General features: G+C 42.7%; 1 protein-coding gene across 3 annotated transcripts in view; it reads left to right on the forward strand.

Annotated features, from left to right (window-relative positions):
• Positions 1-23,446, forward strand: part of LOC111153752 (cell adhesion molecule 1) — a 323,281-nt gene that overhangs the window by 243,945 nt on the left and 55,890 nt on the right. For all 3 annotated transcript variants that reach the window (XM_022512961.1, XM_022512962.1, XM_022512963.1), the window contains exons 2-3: positions 16,516-16,662; positions 18,242-18,394. In XM_022512961.1, coding sequence (XP_022368669.1) covers positions 16,516-16,662; positions 18,242-18,394 — 300 coding nt within the window. The remainder of the gene's footprint in view (positions 1-16,515; positions 16,663-18,241; positions 18,395-23,446) is intronic.

A 23,446-nucleotide genomic window follows, 5' to 3' on the forward strand; every position in this document is an offset into this window, starting at 1 on the left:
AGCCTTTATTATTTTTTTTTTCCTCCCTTCAACATCACATAGTTGAATTTCATCACTTTCCGGAGCAAACCTCAGCAGCCTCTTTGCGGCTTTCACTCTGGACCACTTGCTTTATTTCCCTGTTTGTTGTTCTGTCTCTGCCGGCCCAACGCCCGTGAGCACACAACATACAGTACCGGTAAAACCAGAGGCGCAGAAATTGGGCAGGTCCCGCGTGGGAACCGACAAACCTTTTCTCTAGGTGGGGGCAGGCCGGCTAGAGTAGTCTTTGCAGTGGAACGCAGAATAAGCTCTTGGCTTTGGTCGCGGTCAACTAGCTGCTTTGGGGAAAGGCTTTCTCATTTGTGAACTGGTTGCTCTATGAAACACGAGGAGAAACGCCATGTTCTAGTTCTTGATGACTTGAAGAAGGATCCACGCCAATTTCTCTTCATGCAGACTTGAATTTTTTCAAAATCCTTTTTTGAAGGGGAAATTGCAAGCCAGGGTTCTCCCTGGAGACTGACCTCACTTGGTGGTGATTCCTGACCTTCTTTATCCCATGGCTCATGGAGACACCGGTTTCCTTGAAACAAGTTGTCCAGGAACACACCCCATTCTAAGATCTTCCTTGGGTCAGCCAACAGTCTCGTGTTGGCATACACGGTATCAGGGCACAATTAGAATGGCTGGGCTCCAGGCCAGAGCTCCTCAGACTGTGCACAGGAATGATCTGAGTCTCTTGTTAAAATGCAGATTGTCACTCAGTGAGTCTGGTATGACTTTGCGATTCTGCATTTTTAATAACATCCTGGGGATTTTCAAAACTGCTGGTGTGCCACGCTGAATAGCAAGGCTCTAGTGGGGCCGGCAGTAGGGGCTGCACGGGCTTCCTTGTTATATTTTTTGACACCAGTGAGGGCTATGAAAACCCATCTCGGCGGTGAGCAGCAGAAGTGATGAGGAGGTTGTGTGTACGCTCTGCCTTCTGACTCCTTTATGAAGGTAGATCTGTGCCGGTCTTTCCTTAGAAGACCGCTGAGCGTTAACTGGAGTTTAGTGGAGGTGACATGGGAACGCTCAGCCGCCTTTGCAGAACTGAAAACCTACTGATGACAAAGCCCACCGGCCTAACCTCGAATGTTCTCGACTCCTCACTCTTATTCCTCCAACCTGGGCTCTGCTGTCCTCTCCATACTCCCTTACTGGCTCTTATCGGCTGGGAGTACTCTGGCAGAAGTCTCTTAACTGATCTTGGCTCCAGCCCTTGCCCTACCTCCACTCTACCCTCTGTCTCCACACAGACATTATCTTTCAAAACACAGGTGTGATCATATCACCTCCTGGATTAAAATCGCTTAATAGCTCCCTATTAATTACAAGATAAAGTGCAAATTCCCTAGCCTGGCATACCATGTCCTTCAATATCTGGACCCAATCACCTTTCCAGAAAGTATCCCTTCCTCCCACTTTTCAGAACACACTACACTCTTCCCTTGGTTCTAAACGTGCCATGATCCTTATTTTAAATTTCTCCTCTTCCCCGCCCTAGGACCCGTACCCCCAGCCTGAAGGAGCGGTTCCTCCCTCCTCCAGGCTCCCAGAGCACAACAAGAATTCTTCTGCCTTGCCACATCATGTGGCCCTGGTGCATGCACGTGACTACCTCCCTCAACATCAGGAACTTCTGGAAGCTGGGCTCTTTTCCCCATTGAGCACTTACAGACATGGTACTAGGGCCTGTTTCTTTCCAAGAGTCTTGTGAAAATGCCTGAACCACGGAAAGGAGAATTGTTGGCTTCAGAATGAAAGGTGCAGTTGGAATGATCATTTCAAAAGCCAAAATATAGGAATCACTTGTAATCTTTAATTCAAAATTATAGTTAATGTGAGACATGGGTACAATTTGATATATTTTCATGAGCGTGCTGAGGGCCTACGTAGATCTTAAAACAGCCCTTCCTTGGTACCTTTGTCCAAAGGCTTTCATTGAGTGTTTGCTCTGTAAGCTGACACTGTGTTGGGCTTCGGAGATACAACGGTGAGGAAGGAGAGTGAAGGAGGAGCCCAGGTTGTGGACACAAGGCCAGTGTGTCAAGTCTCATGCATCCAGATTGTGCCATCTGGCTCTCAAAATAACCTAGTGAGAGAGGTATTTTTATGCCCATTTTATATGTGAGAAACCTAAGATTTAGAGAGCTGAAGGAACTTTTCTAGGGTCTAGCTAATAAGTGACAGCACCAGCCCCGCTTGTGAACCCAGTGATTGATTGATTGAACCCAGATCAAAATCAAAAGAAGGAAACCACCCTATAAACAAGCGATCACAGAACTATTCTGTGTCATGGGGGCTGACACCAGGCAAGGCACTATGAGCCAGAAGCCTAAGAAAGCTGGGGACAGAGGCATCAAGGTTTCAAAGAGAAAGCTAATGACTTAGAGCTGGATCCTGTAGGACGAGTGGGGATTCCACCATGGGCAGTTTCCCTGCCTTTATAAATAGAACAGTAATGAGTAGTTTTGATCAAATAATAATACTCTAAGAAATTAATGTCCATAACTAGTGTCAGTCACCAAGTTTTCTATTGATTCGCTTCCCACATTCAAAGGTCTATTTTTACCTAAGAATCTCTATTAGCGTCCAAGTGTAATTGTCAAACTAAACCAAATATTATTCATTTTGTCTAGGCACTTTTCTTTCCTCCAGTGTCACATGAAGAGCGGGGGGGGATCACACCCCTTCATGCACAGTAGCACACCACTTAGTTGAAGGTTAGGTTTCTAGAGACCTCAGATATCCCGGGCACACCCGGCAACTCATTAATAAGCAGGAAAGGTCTCAACACCAGTGGCTTTCACAAAGCTCTTGCACTTAATAAGAAAGGAAAGAATTATCTGCAAGAAGTGACAGCCAGCACTGGAGGGAAGCAACAGAGGACACACACGAGCCTCACCGGCTGAGATTCTTTAAGAGAAAGGCCTGATACTCCCACATATTCTATTAACTCATACGATCTTCTCCATATAAGAAGCATAGGACAAAGAGAATGGGGACATCAATGAGCTCTTTGGAAATTGCTTTTGTTTCATTTCCTTTGGATCTGGGCACGTAGAGATCCAGGTACACAGAAAACTCACTTTTGTGGAATGTTCCATTCCCTCAGGATGCAAGTCGGGGATCTGAGGTAGTGATTCTGGAGGTTTTCAACCAAGGATGGTGTGTAACCTGTCACTGGTGACCCTTCACATTCTGGGCACGAGAAGATTGTTCTCGGAACTTAGTATGGTGCTCTGGTTAGACGGGGGAAACCAGAATACAAGGCACATTTTTCACGCTGTAAATCGAACCTAATTCCAGATGTCCAGGCCTCTGCTTACCACCTCCGCGGTTCACCTTCTACTTTTCTCACTCGTGATGGTTTTAGTTGGCAATTTAACATATGCGATGGAGAGGTTTTTAATTTACTCTGTGCTTTTTAAAAAGTTAGCCTTGAAATGAATAATAGCTAAAGCTCTGAAATGGGAAAAATTCCACAGATTATGGGCGATCAGAAGAAGATCCTGATTGTCTAGACAGAGGCTGCATGGAAATAGTGATGATGCTAAGGAAGAAGTTGGTAGAGGAGAAGATTACATTTTGTTTAGCATTTTCGGAATTAAAAAAATGGTAATACTCATTTCTTCACTCGCTTCTCATAATAACCCCAGAGAAAGCTACCGCTTACCCTTTCCAAAATATAAAAACAGACTCAGAGTTTGTCCAGTTTGTCCACCACCAGTACGCTCAGAACTCCTGTTCTCCCAAGTCCAGTGGTCTCATTTCTCCTCAGATGTCCCCTTATGAGGGAAGGACGAAGCACATGTCCTTATCACTTGCCTCTAATTTCAGTGATTAATCAGCAGCCCACACTCCAATGATACTAATCAAGTTATTTTTTTTTTTTTTAAAGATTTTATTTATTTATCTGACAGAGAGAGATCACAAGTAGGCAGAGAGGCAGGCAGAGAGAGAGGAGGAAGCAGGCTCCCCGCTGAGCAGAGAGCCCGATGCGGGGCTCGATCCCAGGACCCCGAGATCATGACCTGAGCCGAAGGCAGCGGCTTAACCCACTGAGCCACCCAGGCGCCCCTCAAGTTATTTTTTATAACAGTGCCAATTTAGATAGTTAGAGCGCGTATCTGACTCACACAGTCTTTGCATGAAGAACTCGAGAGTCATGAAAAATAGAATCTGGAATTCTTTTGGCCCCACTCCATATACAATCCCTTCATCAAACTCTGACCTGTAAGGAGCTTGCTTACTCGAACGCCTCTTTCCAGACTCAGCTGGCACCAGCAGCTCAAGAGCCCAGAGGTCAAAAAAAAAAACCCACCACTTGCTTTATGACTGACAAATGGTAGAGGGAATAACTCACCAATAAGGGCCTTAGTCACGGACCCCGATTTTCCAGCTAAGAAATTGTCATTTCCTATGATAGTCCAAAGCTACTTGGCTTCCTGGTAGGAGATGTGAGTAAGTTGAACGTTGCAGCATTATTCAGCATGATGATTATCATGGGTTTACAGCTGTTTCTTGCACAAACCATATTACACACACTCGGAGGACTCTCTAGAATGAGAATCTGAAACCTCGATCCCTCCCGTTCCCTCGTTTTCTGTTTCTCCAGTATTGTCAGTTGAAGCTGACATTCTCTCCGAGTCCATATCTGATGTGTTCCCACTGATATCCTCACTTGCTTGTCCTGTCAGCTCTAAGCTTTAAATTTGGAAGGTTTTCAGTGGCTCTTGTTGGCAGGAAAAACGAACGATGAGACGTAGAAAGAGACTTGCTATTACAGCCAAATTTCAGTCACGTAGGTTGTCAATACTAATGAACACCCTTGAAGCAGATACTGTAAATGCTTGAACCTGCAGTCAAGCTGCCTTTGAGTTCGGATCATTCAGCAGAACAGACATCTTCCCTCTAAACACTGAAGGGCCGGTGTCTGAACTCTGGTTAGAGAGCGGATTTTTTCCAGGGTCGCCTATTAGAACATGCGATTGCTGGTGGGCTTCACGTTCCCTTATGTGCTAAGGGTATGACTTTAGCTTTATTCCTAAATCATATAAATGAGGTACAGTAGATCCTTCCAGCACTTCCCCTCTGCACTTTGGCATCATAAAGCCTCATTAATATCGTGTAATTGTTAATAACACCAGATCTAGAGTTATTTTTTTAAAGATGTTATTTATTTGACAGAGAGAGAGATCACATGTAGGCAGAGAGGCAGGCAGAGAGAGGGGGGGGGAAGCAGGCTCCCTGCTGAGCAGAGAGCCCGATGTGGGGCTCGATCCCAGGACCCTGAGATCATGACCTGAGCTGAAGGCACAGGCTTAACCTACTGAGCCACCCAGGTGCCCCAAGATCTAGAGTTAAATAGGCATGGGTTCAGGTACTGGTTCCAGCCACTTAATCAACTTCCCTAAATCTGCTTCCTCATCTGTATAATGGGGGCAATAGTAAAATGATGAACCCCCTAGGATTGTTGAGGGTTAAATGAGATAATGTAAAGCATAGTGTCTGGCACATAGAAAACATTTTAAAAATATATTAGCTGATGTTATCATGCCGGTGATTAAAATAATACCCCCTCCAGGAATAGTGGGAGTTTTCTGGATATTAAAAAAAAAATTTTTTTTTAAATAATAATGAACACTTTGGAGAAGAAATAATTTGTTTCTCTTGCCCCGGGACTGGGAGAAAAGCAGTCCCTTTCCTCTTCTTCCCTGTGTGTAGCAATTATCGTTACATGTTATAGCCTTGTGATTTTAAATATCTTATACTTATTGTTAGTCTTTTGACATCCTGGAGGCAAATGTGAAGGAAAAAAAAAAAAAAAGAATCAGCTTTTAGTGAGTTCAAGAGAAAAGTGACCTCAGTTTAATCATGGTACCTCTTATCAAAGGGAAAATGATATTAAATTAAGTACTTAAAATCCAAGTATAACAAATAAGGGAACACATGGGCCCTTCCCATTGAGACTTGAGATAGGGGTTCTGAGGAAATTCAATTTAAAGAACTTTACAGAGGAGCAGTTAGTAACAGCAACTATTGTAAACAATCTCCATCTCTAATCAGCTTACGACTTAGGGGCATTGACAAGTGTCACTTACAGAAAAGCAACCACATCCCCATAGCCTTGAAATCCTAGATTTTTCATTTGGTTAGGAAAAAAGGCAACATTATATTTTTCTTACAGGGTGATAGCTTGCCGGAGGCCGCTGCGATGTATAATATTATAAATGGTTTGGCTGCTAACAGGTCTTCTGGGTTGAAAGAGAAGTCCAAGTTGCCTTAAGTCTTCTTAGGAATAATAGAACCTAATATTTGTATCTTCCTTTGCGGTTTCCCAAATATATCAGTATGTATTTTGAGTTTTAATCATGTAAATCTTTAGTTATGAACAGCCTGTGGTTTGGGAGAAGTGGGTAGCTCTATTTGTGAATTACAGTTGTCAATTCCCGTTACCCCAGGCCTGAGCTGACTTGGGGACACAGGAGTGCTGTGTTGGAGGGTGTGCAAGCCTGCAGTTTGTCAGATCCCAGCTTCTGCCTGCAGGATTCCTCCCTCTTAGAATGTGACTTTCTTCCCCAATAGCCCGTGCGCACAGGTAGGGGAATTTTACACGGCCGGCTCTCACTCTAAAAAGTCGTCATTCGATATATCCCTGGGAATATAATCTCATATCGTCAGTTCATTACAAAGCAGTTGATACACAAGATCAACAGTTAGCCTTCAGCACATTCTGTCTAAGAGAAATGATCTATTTTGAAATGCTGGGATACCACCCGCCCTTGAATTGCTACTAGCTCAGTCTGAAACTGTTCTTTTATTCTTCTTTTGCCATAAACGAGCATCACAGAATCAAATCCATTGAGAAGAATCTACTTGCTTTGCCAACACAATTATTTTTATAAGAGCCTCGGTCTTCAGATTGTACTCCTCCAAAGTCCAAGTTGGATGATGGTGGCTTGTTGATTTTGTTTGTTTTTTATGAATTTTTTTTAAGAGCCCCCTTTTCTCCCAAGAGCCCCTCCCTAAGCAGATTTACCAAGTATAAAGGACTCTTCAGCAAGGTGATTTGAATGCCATCCTGGCAGCAAATAAAAGTGACTTTTCCACTCTGGGGACTTCTTTTTTAATTCTCACAAAACCTGTCCTCCGGAAGGAGTTTTTCTTCAAGGCTTGGCTTTCCTCCCTCCAAAAAAAGATGCCATCTTTTTGATCCACAAAAAGCCACAAAATCTGTCTGGCTATGAAAATAAGTTAATGGAGGAAAAAAAAAAAAAAGTCTAGGATTTTCACCTTTCCATGTGAAGAGCCAAAGGATTCAGTGATTATTATTATTATCTCGCATAGTTTATCTGTATACTCATTTCTTGTATTGTCCTTTGCTTTCTTGACAGGTGAAATTTAGTGAAAAAGCTGGTTCGTCTTTAATGGATAGGTATCAGTCCCAACACACATTCTCATGGAGGGGATTGTGCCTCCACATTTTATGAGATCTGGCAGCTTGGACCTTAAGCGTCATAATGGCTTGGCCCCTTTGGTGCTGGGGGCTCTGATTAAAAAGTCCTATTGAGCTCAGTCTTTTCAAGGCAGAGCAGCTCCTGTGATGGTTACAATTGAAATAGAACAGGCACAGATGCTATAACTACTTCCTTTTGTCCCAATCTTCCTTGCAAAGAGTTTTCACACTTCTAATCAATGTTCCCTTTCACAAAAGAGATTCTTATCCCATATGTAAATACCAGTTGGACTGTGCTTGACCTCAGTTCCTCAGCCCTAATGTTGAAAACCAATAGACCTAAAGGTAAAAACAGCTTGATGGTTATTAGTCTTTCAAGTTAAGACTCCGGTCACCTTTGGTTTGGCTTGGTGTAACGGATCGTTCCCTTAGAAGAGAAAAGCAGAAACAGCTCTTCTTGCAAACGAAGTAGTGCAAGATTAAAGGATTTCATGGGGACAAGAGAAACTTTACATAATTCTTTACAATAACGTTTGTCCCATTTTAAAACCTGACTGCTTTCCAGTTTCCAAGTCGATGGCGGAATTATCAAAAATCTATTCACTAGGTAAATTTGTTGGCCTTAAATCCACCAAAAACTACGCTTGGAGCTGTGGAAAGTAAAATCTGGCGGTGCTGTTTTATACTACCCCTTCCAGAGGGAGCTTCAAAATATAAAGGATTTGCAAGGCCTGAGATTTGCAAAACTGTACCTTTGTATAACTTGGTGTGGTTGATGTTCGGTTAGACCCTAAGCTGAATGCATTGTGGCCAACCACTGCCATAAGCATCAATATTCTTGGCTGGTCCCCCTTCATGTGCATTTTGGAGTTAAAGGTGAAATTCCATCTTTAACCCCCTTGTGGTTGTCTGAGAAGTGATTGATGAACTAGATGTGATTTCCTGCAGACCTTTCAAAGGTTGGATGAAAGATGGAATTTCAGCCTCTTTAAAAAAAAACAACAACCACCACCACCAACCCAGGCCTTTTGCTTAATACAGCCTTTAAAATGAATGTCCTTTTTTGAATGCCAAGAAAACAAAGGGGATTTCTCAGAGTGTGTGCAGCCTGACACAATAGGGCTTTAATTGGTGTCAAGGAGATGTTGGGATGAATGGGGAGATGCCCATTTAGCTGATAAGACTGAAAAGTGGAGCCTTGTTATGAGCTGTCATCTCAACGTGTATTTAAACTATAGCAAAACTGAAACATATTTGCCATATAGATCATAATGACTCCAAAGGAGCCATTATACTCTATTATGTAATTACATAATCAAAGCATGCATAGTAATCAGCTTTTGGAATTCAATGCTAATCAAACATACCTATAGTATGTGTTTAAGCTAAAATAGAGAACGTTAATTTGCCATTAGTCAACTAAACAAGAATGTGTATACAGAATATTCATGAATAGCTTAATGTTGTGTCAGATGATATTTTTTTGTTTTATATTCAGGGGAAATCAACAATTTTAATTGAAGAAAAAACCAGCAGTGAGGAAGATTACTCTTTAACTTGCCGCTCAAAAATTTGCCTCACCTTTTACTGATTATAAAAGGAGATTAGATTAAATTCAGTAATTTTTTTTCCTTCCATAAGCTCAAGTGACACAACAATAATTATATTACAGGAGATTCTTGGTGAGATCCTGACCATCTCCATACTATAGGATACGGTATTCTAAATACTACATGTAAAACAAAGGTTCAAAACAAAACAAAACAAAAACCTCGAGCATATATTGCTTTAGTATTTAGAAACAAACCAATAAGTGTTATTCAGAAATAGCCAAGAGTAGAAATACGTTGGTGGCCCAATGGGAGCTGTGGCCTCTGCTTTTGCCTGGGCCTCGAGCTCACCACGTAACCGGCTGTTTCCCCTCTCTGAGCCCTAGTACCTTCGTCTACGAAATGGGAGTGTTCTTCTGAGAGCTTCCTTTCAGTTCTGCTGACCTTTGATTTCATAAGGGTTTTGCGAAAAAGAAGGTGACGCAAATGACATGCTTTGGTCGATGTCACATCATCTTGCCCATTCGGTTATTTGGGTCAGTTTAGTTTATTTTAACTCCAAACTCTATGAGCTGCAGGGTTCGCACTGGTAATCATTTGGACCACTGAGTAGGCAGTCCTTGGAACATTCGACTTAACTGTTCGGGATAGCCAAACACGGATGGCGATCAAAAAGGTGAAGACAAGGGACGCCTGGGTGGCTCAGTTGGTTAAGCAGCTGCCTTCAGCCCGGGTCATGATCCCAGCGTCCTGGGATCGAGTCCCACATCGGGCTCCTTGCTCATCGGGGAGCCTGCTTCTCCCTCTGCCTCTGCCTGCCATTCTGTCTGCCTGTGCTTGCTCTCTCTCCCTCTCTCTCTCTGACAAATAAATAAATAAAATCTTAAAAAAAAAAAATCTTTAAAAAAGGTGAAGACAAGCTTTGTAAACAGCAGACAGATTGAATGCCTTTGATTTTTACATAAATACTCAAGTATTCACAAAGGATTGAAGTATCACCTCTCTTTGAAATAAAGAGTTCTATTTATGTTGAAGTGGTCTTGCCCTTAACCTTAATGCACGTTGATGGGCTTATCTTTTTTGGACGCTGGTTCTCACGGTCTCTTCTCTGCACTTTGGATGACTAAAAACATTACTGTAATATTTAAATGGGACTAAACTCTTTCATCAAAAGCCTTCGTGGCTTGAACTTCAAATAATTTATTTTCAAATTACTTTTACTGTAATTCTTATTAATTCAAATAGGTTTCTGATTTGATATAAAATGCTATAAATGCAAGGAACAGTTTAATGAATTGAAAGATAGGATTGAGTCTTTTAAAGGAAATGTACAAAATATGCTGTACAAAATAATTGCTTAGAAATCAAATCTTAATGGCTTTGTTAATGATTTGTAGTGAACACTGTGTTTACGTTGACTTGGGGGAACACACACAGTTAGAAAGATTTTTTCCCTTTGGGTTTCAACAGAATCTTAATTTTTTTTTTTTTCTTTTCCTGAACCATACTCATTTCTAGTGCTAGCTCTCAGAAGTGTTAGCAGGAATCATGGGGCCTCTCTTGGTGATGGTTTTAATCAGGCCGGGGGCAAGTGTAGTTCTTTCAAGTTGGGCATATACCAAACATTATAAAAGTGGGGACCCCACCGACAGAAGTGGGGCAAAGCCATTTGAAACTTTAAGACACAGAGGGCTCACAGACCAATAGAAAATAAAGTTTTCTTTTTTTTTTAAGATCTTGTTTATTTATTTGACAGAGGGAGAGAGAGAGAACAAGCAGGGGGAGCTGCAGAGGGAGAAGGGAGAAGCAGTCTCTTGCGGGGCTCAAACCCAGGACCTGGGATCATGACCTGAGCCGAAGGCAGATGCTTAACGGACTGAGCCACCCAGGCGCCCCAATAATAAGGTTTTCAAAAACAAGTGTTTTGACTCTCTGCAAAGTCTAACCTTAGATATCTCTTGGAGGGGAAGAATTAATATTCCTGAGCCTTTAATTAGTGCAAAGTTTCAAGAACAAGGGTGGCTCTTTGGAGTTAATGACTACATTGATCATTGGCAGGGTCTGTTCATGGGGGGGGTGTTGTTGTTTTGTTTTTGCATTCTGTATTTTTGGTTCAACTTTTGCCTGTTTAGACAACCTGACTGTGCCGATTTCATGCTCGGTTCAGTCTTCCATACAGCCTTAATATGATTTTGCTACTAAAGGAGTAGGTCAAAGGACTCTATTTGCTCTTTCTCTGGGCAAACTGTCTTCCCAGTTAAGAGTCATCTGTGTTCCTCGGTGTCAGTAAGAGTTTACATAGTTGCCATAGTATAAACCAAATTCTGTTCTAACTATGACTTGCCCTTTCATTATGGACTTGACTGGAGAGACTCCCCTGGTGTAAATGAAGTGCTTTCTTTATTAGCAGCCAGGCCGCGGGGGCGAGCTCCCTGTGCTGGCAAGTGGCCGCCGTGCGCTGGTAATGAAGGCATTCTCCAGGGGCAAAGTGTGCTGAGTGCCAAGCAGAAGACGCCGTAGTAAACAAGGTGCTTTACAGTCAGGACACTCTCTCTCTCATCTTCAAGTGCGTAATTGTGTTCTGGATAAATTATGGAAATTAAAAAAAAAAAAATCAGAGGTTGCTCGTAGGGAAATAACCCTCTTTAAAAACAAGTAAATTCTCCAAGGCAGAGCCACTAGAACCCTGGCAGCAGAGCCTGAGTTTGGCTGGGTGAAAAGTACAAACTGTATGGGCCAGAGGAAGCTGACGGAACTGGGTTCAAACACCGGCCCCGGCACTTAGCTGAATTACATGAGGCAACTTGTTTGAACTTCTCTGGGTCTCCGGTTCTTCACCTTTAAAGTGGGGGTATTGAAAACTCCAGGAGTTTGAGAGGGAAACATGTGCAAAGCAGCCAGCGCAGTGCCCGGCCCTGGAGAAACGTTTGCTCCCTTCCCTGCTTCTCATTCTTTTTTTTTTTTTTTTTTTTTTAAGATTTTTTTGTTTATTTATTTGACAGACAGAGATCACAAGTAGGCAGAGAGGCAGGCAGAGAGAGAGGGGGAAGCAGGCTCCCCACTGAGCAGAAAGCCCGATGTGGGGCTCGATCCCAGGACCCTGAGATCGTTACCGGAGCCAAAGGCAGAGGCTCTAACCCACTGAGCCACCCAGGCACTCCCCTGCTTCTCATTCTAGCGTCAGGCTCTAAGATCTGCCCCATCACCCTCTTCAGGCGGCCATATCGTGGATGAGGGAGATGCCCGTTGGTGCTAGTGTTGTGTGTAATAACCTTAGAAATAGTTTGTAACCAAATGAGGTTTCAGGAAAGAATCCATGAGTTAAGCCTGTTGAAGACTGAATGAATAGGGAACAGACGAGCCCGTGGCACCCCCACCCCCACTCCAGCCCTAACCCATTCGGCTGAAATGGTCTTTACTGATCATAGAATTTTTTTTTTCTTTTCTTAGACAATATGCTTTCTCTGTCTTGTGATAAATGTCCTAGCAGCTTCTAGTTTACTGCGGGAGACTTGCTGGCCTCACCAGCACCAGAGTTTTTTAGAAATTGGGGGGCAAATTGGAAAGTTGTAGGGAATACAATTGCTGATATAAATAAAAATCCAGTTTGATTCTGTCTCTTAAACCTCACCCATATACACCAATTAGCAGTCAAAAATGTCTATACTTGTCAGACATTGTTCCGCCCTTAAAATAAATTACCTTGCTGTTAACAGCCTTATTTAATGGCTACAGTATGTTGTACCTACTTGATTTCTCTTGCCCAGAACATGTGCTGTTTCTGCCTTGACAGTATATCTGCTAATTGAGTTTTAGAAAATCAGGAAGGTTTTTCTTAAACGGATTATTTAAGAAAGGCCCCTACGTGGCCTGTTTGTACCCTTCTGCTACACATCAAGTTGTGTTCTGTAACAACCTAATTGTCATGATATCTATTTCAAGGGGAAATTTATCAAGTCACAGTGCACCCTTCTGTTTGGAAGAAATATTTGAGGATGTGAGCAGAAATTATTTTTACAGAAAGGCTTCAGGCAGTTAAGAGTACTGACATACAAATCGTATTTTCATCACTGTCATTCACATCCGGCGCCTCAAATAAATAGGTCATTATTATTCCATCGCAACCGTCCTATGGCGCCTCGAAGTATGGAGCTCTGTTTAATGTAACTGCTGTCCAGCTGACCCGTGTAATTTATTGGTGATTTTTACAGTGACATTCTCGGGCCACCACCATCAGCCAAGTCACTCTGATCTCTTTCAGCAAAATACTTCATTATCGCTTGTGATTTTTTTAGCATTAGTATTATAACCATGTTAACGTAGCAAGGAGCTGTCATTTTCTGAGATATCGGATTTGAGGTTGGCTTTAGCAATTTCAACAAATAATACGGTAACAAAGATGATACCATCACGGATTTGCAGAGCCCATCGTGCGGCAGAGCACACGAGGGCAAAAGTGTGCAGATGGCAAAAATTTTACCTGAAGGACTTCATAATAACACACCAAAGTGATCCGGTCTTATGTTACCTAATTATAAATAGTAATTAAGAATGTGTACACTTTTTAACAAGCAACACCCCTGTTTTATTACCTTAATTGCGTAAAACATAGGATCATAGTCACCTCCTCTTTGTCTCCCGTCTCCTCTGCTAATGTCTGAGAGCCTTAATGGGGGTCTGGATGGTACTCAGAGAGAATACACCAGCATTCCGAGGAAGGACTGGCACTAAAAGGTATAGTTCTACAGAAAGCATCTTATTAGGGTCCAGTGGAATTGTAACTGGCTTTAAGTTCCAGTACCCCCCAAGATGGTGGTTAGGACCTATAAGGCGTGGTTGATGTTGAAGGGACTGAGGCCTATCCCCGGGCAGTCTTTCTGTGGGTTCCTTTTATTTTTTTTTTTTAAGATTTTATTTATTTATTTGACAGACAGAGATCACAGGAAGACAGAAGAGGCAGAGAGAGAGGAAGGGATGCAGGCTCCCTGCTGAGCAGAGAGCCCAATGCGGGGCTTGATCCCAGGACCCTGGGATCATGACCTGAGCCGAAGGCAGAGGCTTTAACCCACTGAGCTACCCAGGCACCCCTCTATGGGTTCCTTTTAGAAGTGGGAGATTCTTATTTATGTTGGTAACAGACTTCTTTAGATAGGAGAACTCTCTGCCCACAACCCAGTAGACCCCATTTGGTATTCTAGTCGCCTTACAGCAAGTCCCGTGACTTCAGACCGATGCAACGCTGGAATCGTGTGGTTTAATTTTTCTTTAATTTTCTTACCAGATTGGGTTACCCTGAGGAAATAAGGGTATCATCCTTTCTGTACATACTTTTGCCAGGGCCAGGAAAAAACACCTTGAAAAGCTTGCTTGATTGGCAGGAATTCCCCTTTCCTTGTTCTTTTCTCCAATCTGGGGATACACTGCTCCCTCCAGCCGACTTCTGAATTCTGGGTTTGTCACAGAAATCTGCGGAGGGAAAAAGAAGCATTCCTTCGTGGGTTTTGTTTTTGTTTTTGTTTCTTGGGAGTGTTTTTTTGTTTGATTTTTTTTTTTTTTTGATCACTTTTTCTCTTTGTTGTTATTCCACAACATTGTTCACCCCACTAAGCCTTTGCTGCGGGATCAAACTAGGGAAAATTTCCCCTTTCACTCACTACAAGGCCGGTGGGCCCGCGTGCTCACACCAAGGTTAATTCCCTGCATCATCAGAGATCTCAAGGTTGGGGTTTCACGTTGGTTGGCTCCTCAAGCACCAAGAATTTCTGTTTGTCTGTGGCTCTAATAATTTTGTCCTTATCCCCTAGTTCCCTCCCTTCTAATCCTCTATCAGAGGCTGGTCTGTTTCTAGGTAGATTTGGCTTGAAGCCATCTCAGACACTCTTGTCACACTTCCTCACTGTGTCCTGCCAAAAAAGGATCCTTCAGCAGAAATTACGATAGCAGGTGGAAATCCTCCATTTCGTCTAATTACATCTCTATGCGCACGCTCTCTCACAATAGTATTTATCTTTGACCTTTGTTTCTAACTGTGACAAAGTTGGGGTTTGGGCTTTTCTTTTGTTTTTGTTTGTTTGTTTGTTTTGGTGGGGGGAATGAATGAACCACCCTGATCTATAGTCACCTGGAAAGCTTGGGAAGAGGGACCAGGAGACTCCATTCTTAGATCCACACCACTCACCACGTGGAGTTGCCTAGTAAATGTTGGGATTTGACAACTAGAAAGAGGATGGTGAGGATGATGGCAGCGACCATTTATTCAGTCTTAGAGGAAGCTAGACTCAGTGCTAAATGATCTATATTTATTGCCTTCCTCAGTCCTTCTGACAGCTCTCTGAGAGGGCTTTGAATTACTGTCCCCATTTTGCAGATGAGAAACTGGTTCAGGGACTTTAAATGCTTTACTTGAAATCATACAGCCAAAAAGCAATCATCTTCTTCCCCTTCCTGATCGACCATCATACCCATTGCCCATGCTACACTTTTGACTCCGTACGTGCAGATTCGATACCCATTTCCACCCACCTGGCGGTTTCTGGAAGATCAGGACAGTGCCCTGTATTTCTCTATGCTCTGCTGTGCTGGTGCAGAACAGGACATTCAACAATTACTTCATCTTTTGCTCGTCAGTTTAATTCTCTTCTTCCCCTACCTGTGCTGTGGATCAAATGGGACATTTACGAGGGGCCGTGGCTCCTGTCACTAATCTCAGAAGCAACAAATGAGAGCAGATGTGGAGATGAGCCTTCTATCAGTGAATCCGAAAGCCTTGACTTGGTGAGGAGTTCTGAAAGAGAAAGTCTAAATGGCTAGATGGGGGTCCATCGGCAGAAGGGGCAAGGCTCAGGACCGCCTGGGGCTCTGGGTGAGTCGTGAAGCCATGAGTTTCTGAGAGCAGAGTAACAGACTGAACTAGGAGCCTTCCCAGGATTTTACTGGGCTTCCAGACAGTCCTAGTTGGGTAGGTCCTCCCTCTCCCACACAGTAAACAGCTGAACTGCCTATACCTTGAGAATGATGACATCCGCTAACAAGATGAGATTATTTACTGAGCCGCCTCTCTGCTCCTATTAAGTGGCCCCTAGAGTTTCCTGTGAGGCAACCAAATAGCTTAGCTCAAGGGCATGTGAGCTGAGGGTGAGTATGTGCTTCTCCCCTACTCTATCCCTGAGAGTGGCAGCTTCTTAGAAAAGTCAACTCTCTGACCCTTCCGTACCTTTCCAATGCACTCCTCAACGGGTACAAGATAGCGGAGGCCGGGACATTGGCATCATGACTTCTGAGAGCATGTTGATCCCAGCCTTAGTTACATTTTGCCCCCGGGTGAACGGACTCCCTTCAAGGACGGTGGAGGAAGATGGGAGTCACACCAGCGTCGCCCTTGGTGCCCATTTTGGAAGACATTTCTTGTCTCTCGTTCTTACTGAGCCATGAACCAAATTTTAATTGATGGAAATTCTTTTCTCCCTCTTTTTTTTTAAGGCGATGGACAGAATTTGTTCACGAAAGACGTGACAGTGATCGAGGGAGAAGTGGCAACCATCAGCTGCAAAGTCAATAAGAGCGACGACTCTGTGATTCAGCTTCTGAATCCCAACAGGCAGACCATTTATTTCAGAGACTTCAGGCGTAAGTTTCCATCTCCGTAGCGTTAGGTGGCAACTTTTTCTTCCTACATGTTGTCTTGATAAAGAGATTGCCAAGGCCTCCTTTTCTAAATTTAATGTTAGATGCTTAAAGTTTAGTCAATTCTTCAGAGGGAAGAAGAGACATGCAATCATAATCTTTCTACTTAATAGAAACCTTGAATGGTCCCTTTTAAAAGTAAAGCAGTCTTACTTTGCAATAGGAATTGATTGTAGTAATTCAAGGTGAATTGCAATTGAGTCCCAAATACTTCGCTGACACAAACAACTCAAATAGGGTAAGGCAAGGAAAATATAGCATTCTGAAGGATGGTCTGTTCGGTTTGAAGATGAAGTTTCCAAGGCAATGTGTGCCTATAAAGAGAAAACCAAAATGTCCTATCACCGTAACCTCTGGTAGACAGAGGTTACCATGGGCTGAAATCTTACCAAATGTCATATCCCTGTAGGTAATTGTCAGAACTTAATTGTATATCCCAGAAATGGTTCAAATGCATGTCAGAGTCTTTCAAAAAAATGGCTCTTTGGGAGCATGGGTGGCTAATCAAAGCAGATGTCGAGGAATGACCCTTCACATCTGCTTGTCCCCGTTCTCCCCAACGCCCCAGAACATTCATGAACTAGGGAAAGAGTTGGTAAAACTAAGGAACATTGCAGAGGATGAAGGAAGGTCAAAGAAGAGGGGCCGGTCATTCTTAGAGTGAATTTTGGTCATTATGAATGAAAGCTAGCCTTTGCCAAAAATGACATTAAGGACTTTAAAAGTGAATATTTGAAATTAATAAAAAGCCCACATACCTGACTTTTGCGGTGACTCTGCTTTCCTACGTTTCCTGTTGTGAAGTTGAATGTAATTAGAAAACTGCAGGCCGGGCGGGTCTGAGGCTTTGGGAGGCCTGAGGTCATGGACTCTGGGCAGCTCCACCTCCAACCAAACCAAATACAAAGATGCATCCAAGTTAAATTAGATTGTTTCGCTGTGAAGTTTTGTTTTTTTTTTTTAATGACTTCCGTTTTGTTTTTGAAATTACTAATAATGATTTTTTTATCTTTATAATTTGGAACCAGTTTTTCTTTTTTTGCAAGGCCTCAGATTTTTAGAGACAACTCAAAAGCCTGAACTTTTCAGGGCCTGCAGCCTGCACGTTCCTTCTGTTTTCATTTTACCGAACTCTGATAGAAAATCTGAAACAATTTACGAATCAGGGCTGGTAACGGACAGCAAGGGGTGTGCGTGCGCGCGCGCATGCATGGATGCGCATGCGTGCGCGAGTGCGCGCGCATGCGTGTGAGTGCGCACAGGCGTGCGGCTACACCACAGGCCCCAGTGTGTGTCAGTTTCCTTTGGCAGAAGGTTATTTGTCTACGTGCGGTTGTTGCAGAAGCCCAAAATAGTAATTCAGGAAGTATGAAGAAGTACCCAACAGGTGCACAAAGACTCGCTCCATTTTTCTTCTCCGTCGCGACCTTTTGAATCCCGTAACTCTCTCCCCGCCTAGGTAGGGAAAATGGACTGTCTGTTGTCTTCCTCCTAATCACTACCCCTGTGTTTTGTTTCATAGCTTTGAAGGACAGCAGGTTTCAGTTGCTGAATTTTTCTAGCAGTGAACTCAGAGTGTCGCTGACAAACGTCTCAATTTCGGATGAAGGAAGATACTTTTGCCAGCTCTACACTGACCCCCCACAGGAAAGTTACACCACAATCACAGTGCTGGGTAAGGAACGCGTGGGGGTGTGTCCTGGGAAACGGAGTGGGGGAGCCCTTACTACTGGTCGGCTTCCAGCCCCAAAGAAGAGGCTAATGGTGAATTTTGCTATTCCAACCTGTTGTAGGAAGGATCGCTGCCCATGTTGCTGAATTTTAAAAATAGCCTATTTTACGAAACACTTTAAGGAATGGCAATCAGCAGCCTTTATAGATCCCACCTGCTCTTGGGTTCAGCCCTCAAGCTTCAGAAGCAAAGACCCAGAGAATTTAGAGCCCTGAGATGAATCATTCACCACATGAAACGTCATTGCTTCTGAACGACCAGGATTTTTTTGTTGTTGTTGTTCCTTCTGTGCAGGAGAAAAGGAGGTGGGCTACCACATCTGTACTGTACCCTGTGACAGAGCTCACTTATAAAGTCCCCTTAATGAATTTTCCTTCTGCGTTACAACATTTAATATCGTTGATCTCATCTCTGGCTTTACTCACCGCCTTGTGTATTGCTTCTACTCTAGATGACACTGTAAAAATCATACCCCATGAACACACACTTTGCCACAAATTACACCATTGGACATAAAAGAATTGAGAGCTTCTAGGGAGAGGAGGCTGATAATAAGCCAGGCCTGTCAACAGGCTGCTGAGGACACTTCGAGGGAGTTGAATGTCTTCAGTGACGATCACCCCGTTGTGATTTTCAGGAAAATTCCAGTAGCTAAGTTTCCATATTTAGATTTTGATGGAGTCAGCAGATATCTCTGTGTTGAAGGTGGTCTGAATTAGTCACCTCTTAGACAAATGTGTACACCAGTACATAACAGCAGCTGATGTGGGTTTTTGAAACCAAGTTTTCAAGGACGTACACTAAGGCATGAGGCAAGATCTCTGATTTACACCTTCAGAAAGACGATGCATCAAAGTCTATTTGCGGCAGCAGAGTGCAGCTTTTTGGTGTAATGATATGAAGATTAAGGAGGAAAGATAAATATGAAGGACGTTTCTGCTTGGTGTGTGTGAACATACATGTATTTATGGATGTCCATATGGGGCTGCTGCCTCATTACTCTGTTTAAACACAGCTGTAAAAGGGGAAATAATTCTTCATTCATTAAACTAAAACATGTCCCTAGTGCTTACATACATGTTCTTGATAAGAGGAATACTGATTTTGGGAAGTCCTGTTGCAATTTCTAACAGAGTCTGTGTTGAACGATAGATGACTTTCAGATGTACGTGTCTGCTTTAATTTTAGCATAATCCCTCTTAAACCTGAAGAAATAATAAGCGTGAAAGGTTTTGCTGGGATGACTTCTTTTGGTGTTTTGCAGGTGTGCCTTGAGGTTTTCTGTCCATGTAGTTGTTCAGAAGTATTTGAAAACAGTGTGCAGCGTGTGACTCCAATAGCCAACCATTCGCCCTCAGACCCATCATTGATTATGGCCTTTGCACGAGAGTTACAGCGGTGGAATGGGATAGTATAGTTTTTAGGGTGTTTTCTACATCTAAAGATAGTCTACCTGACTATCTTTCACGGGAAGAAATGATAAGAAGAGAGATGAGCCATCCCTCCTGGGTTACAAAGCACATAGCACAAATCTAGAACCACAGGCTTTGAAACAGACCCTGCAGTTCTGCCTCACAACCTTTGTGTCTTTGAGCCTGGGTTGTTTTCAGTAAAATCCCAGATGCTGCCATTTTCGAGACTTTTCCCTGAAGGTGCACATGTTTTGTCCTCAGGAGTACGTCTGGCCATGGGCAAGCAGTGACTGCTTGTCAGTTTCCAGAATCGGGTACATTTGTTCGCGGACCCATTGGATTGGGCCAGTTTGGATGAATATACCCAGTGCTTGGGAGTCAGCCTGACAGCGCTAGACTTTCGAGAGGCATTTATGCCTGTAATCCTACTGGAGGCCTGATTATTCTAGAAGTAATAGGTTCCTGCTTGTATTGTATAGAAGCATTAACTTAAACATACTTGAGAGTAATACCGGCAGATGCTTTTTCTGCAGATATTATGTATTCATTTAATATTCTTTCCATTGAATTGACTCTAGGAATCTTTGACGGAGTGAAATTGTTGTCACCAGTGTTTGAGTCTTTCATATTCCAAAATCTGACAATTTCCACTGATACTCCTATATTCAAACCTTCCTAAGGTTTAGAATTTTCAGATATTCTAATGAATGAAGAGTGATCTATTAGCATCTTTGTTTCTATCTATGGTTCTCTGAAAAAGGACTCTGTATATACTTACACAGCTGTCACACTTCTTGATAGGTTGGAGATGCTCACTTTAGTGCGTGTGTCTATTAGTTGTTTGAAGAATTCAGCAAAAATTTCAGCATAATTGTAAGACATGGAGATGGTTATTTGTTAGTTGTTGTTACGTGTATTATCTGATCCATGTAAAAACTGAAAACTCGCCAATGGTATTTTGCACACATTTGGGTGCCTTTTAGGATACTACATTCACTCCTTCCACTTGTGTGACTTTGTTCTTTTCTCTAGATCATAGTGTAGAACTCCCTTTATACCAGTATTCGTGGAAACAGTGTAATGAGAAAGAGAATACACCCCTTTAAGATAAATATAGTTACTGATAATAGCAGCAATATTATTACAGTCCTGTCCTTCTAAGATTAGTGTTCACTCTTAAGATTCCAGGAACAGGAGAACCTAATTATTTCAAAGGGTTTTGGAGTGAGATTTCACATACTGATCAGCTTTAAGACTCCTCTTTTGTTGTAATTAACGTGTGACTCATCTTGATATTGCTGATTTTTTTTAATGTTGTAGGCGTAATGTTTATAATGAGCACTCTTATAGATTTGAGGTTAGCTAAGAAGAACCTTGACATTTCTTTGCTATTTTCTAGTATTTCCCCCTGTGATTTTCATTCAGGTTTTCATCTGTATGCACCTCCTTACATACATCTTTGGTTATTTTCCTTAACGGCCGCAGGCAGTTTTTACTAAATGTGTCTGTTTAGTAGAGCACATTTAAGTGTATTCTCTGGTTAGTAGCGGTTTTAATTCATTTTTCCCACAAATGGATTTTTATACTTTACTAATCACTTTTATAATACAGTAGGCATTGTGGAGTTGAAGGGAGAATGGGGTACAATTAAAAGACCAAAATAAACTTGTAGTTTTTCTTGTCTGGTCCCCCTTTTTTTTTTTTTTAAGAAAGACTTAAATCACCTCGTTTATATTTTCCAAAGCTTTTTTGTGCTTAAAAAAAAAAAAAATCAGAGAAGTCACCTTTATAGCTAATATCAACAAACCACTGTGACTCCCATGATTCAATTTGATTTTAGGTTTGCAAACCACACAGTTCCCACTACCCTTAACTGTTTTCTTCTTCTCATCTTAGTGAAGTCAGAAAACCTGGCCACAATCTTGAAAACACTGTGGACTTGGAATAAAGTCACTCAACTCTTTCTCAGGATGCTCTTCTCAATGACAACTTCTATATTTTTCTGCACTGGTCCCGTTTTCCAAGACGTGGCAAGTTGTCCCCATGTTCCCTTTAGCAAAGTGAAGTTAGATGATGTCAGTCAGCTCTTTGGGAAGATGACCCAAGGACCTAGTATGGGTAGAGGTGTCCCCCGAAGGGTCAGGGGACTTGATGGCGTGTCTATTGTAGGAGAGGAAGAAGCAGCATGAGCAATGCCAACCAATAGGTAATCCAAAACAAAGAGGGTCTCTTTGCTGCTGGTCAGGCTCTGAGCCTCCAAACAACATCTAAGAGGCACTGGTAGACGTTCCTCTGGCCTCAATTGTATGTGCACTTTTCCATCTCCTTCCTTTGAACTGGCAGTCGTGATTGCTAATGCAGAAAGAACGTGCTGTCCCCTCTACAGCCGCCTCCATCTTACAGATAGAAAGACCACCGAAGAGGAGCAGCTAGTGCTGGTTAGGGGAAGCCTGTGATGAGGAGGGCTAAGCTGTCTTCAGGCCCAGCTCAGGAAAGGAGAGAATGAAGGAAAGAGCCCCAGGAACACACAGGAAACAAATGCCTGGCAAAGCCCGTGTTGGGAGGCTGGGTGCCATTGAGACTTGACGGTGGAGCGTGCAGGAATCTTTAATGACTCCAGCATCTCTTCCTGCCGAGATTCCCAGGTTACCACAGAGCTACCGGCAAGGTTTTTCTCCAAAGTTACACAAGCAGACTGGAATCCGCCAGACTCCATTGCCCTCTTTGTCCTATCCAAAGAGGCTCACTTTCTCTGAGTCTTCCCTACTCAGTTTGAATTTCCTTAAATTGCATATTACTTCTCAATTACTATACTCAATCCCATTTCTCATTGGGCGTCATGGCATATGCCAACATCAAGAATGATTTCCATCACTCTCCTTTTACTTCTGTCTGAACCTTGATAGAAATACTGTTGTCTGACTTTGATTCCTCCATGTGGGGGGCTGTGGGGAGGTGGCATTCCTATGTCTTTTACTCTTTGGTGATTTCATCCTCTTGCCTCTTACTTTCTTCCTCCTAGCTCACCGGGATCTTATTTTCTTCAGGCTTGGGCAATCTTTTCCTCTGACATTCGCTCTAACAATAGCATTTTGTTTCTATATTCCTACGATACCGCACTCAGAATTTGGTAGTATCTGTTGGTCCAAAACATCCAGTCTCTGTGTGGATTCCCTATCAACTCTCTAGGCGTGCGTGATGAAAATCTATAACCATCCTGATTGTGATCTGGCAAGAATATCTACGTTCAGGAAATAGCTAGCTAAAGTCGCCCCATTTACTTTTGTCACTGCCTTTCTGTGTCTCTTAAAACACTGGCAGATGTGCAGCTCCAAATTGGATGTTAGACTATCTCTCTTTATGCTTATATATTTTTTTAAAATGTAAGCGAGGATAGTTCTTTGCCATGTTTAACTACTCATTTGGGCCATATCACTTTGGCAACACATCCACTTGAGCAAATGTGTTCTTTTCCTTTTCCATGGGGAACAAAGAAGGGGCCTGCTTTTGCTTTAATAGTCACCCCTCCACACACACACACACACACACACACACACACACACACACACACACACACACCCCA

The sequence above is a fragment of the Enhydra lutris genome, unplaced genomic scaffold (genome assembly GCF_002288905.1).
Source record: "Enhydra lutris kenyoni isolate GAN:26980312 unplaced genomic scaffold, ASM228890v2 scaffoldscaffold34, whole genome shotgun sequence".
In the NCBI taxonomy this organism is placed as follows: Eukaryota; Metazoa; Chordata; class Mammalia; order Carnivora; family Mustelidae; genus Enhydra; species Enhydra lutris.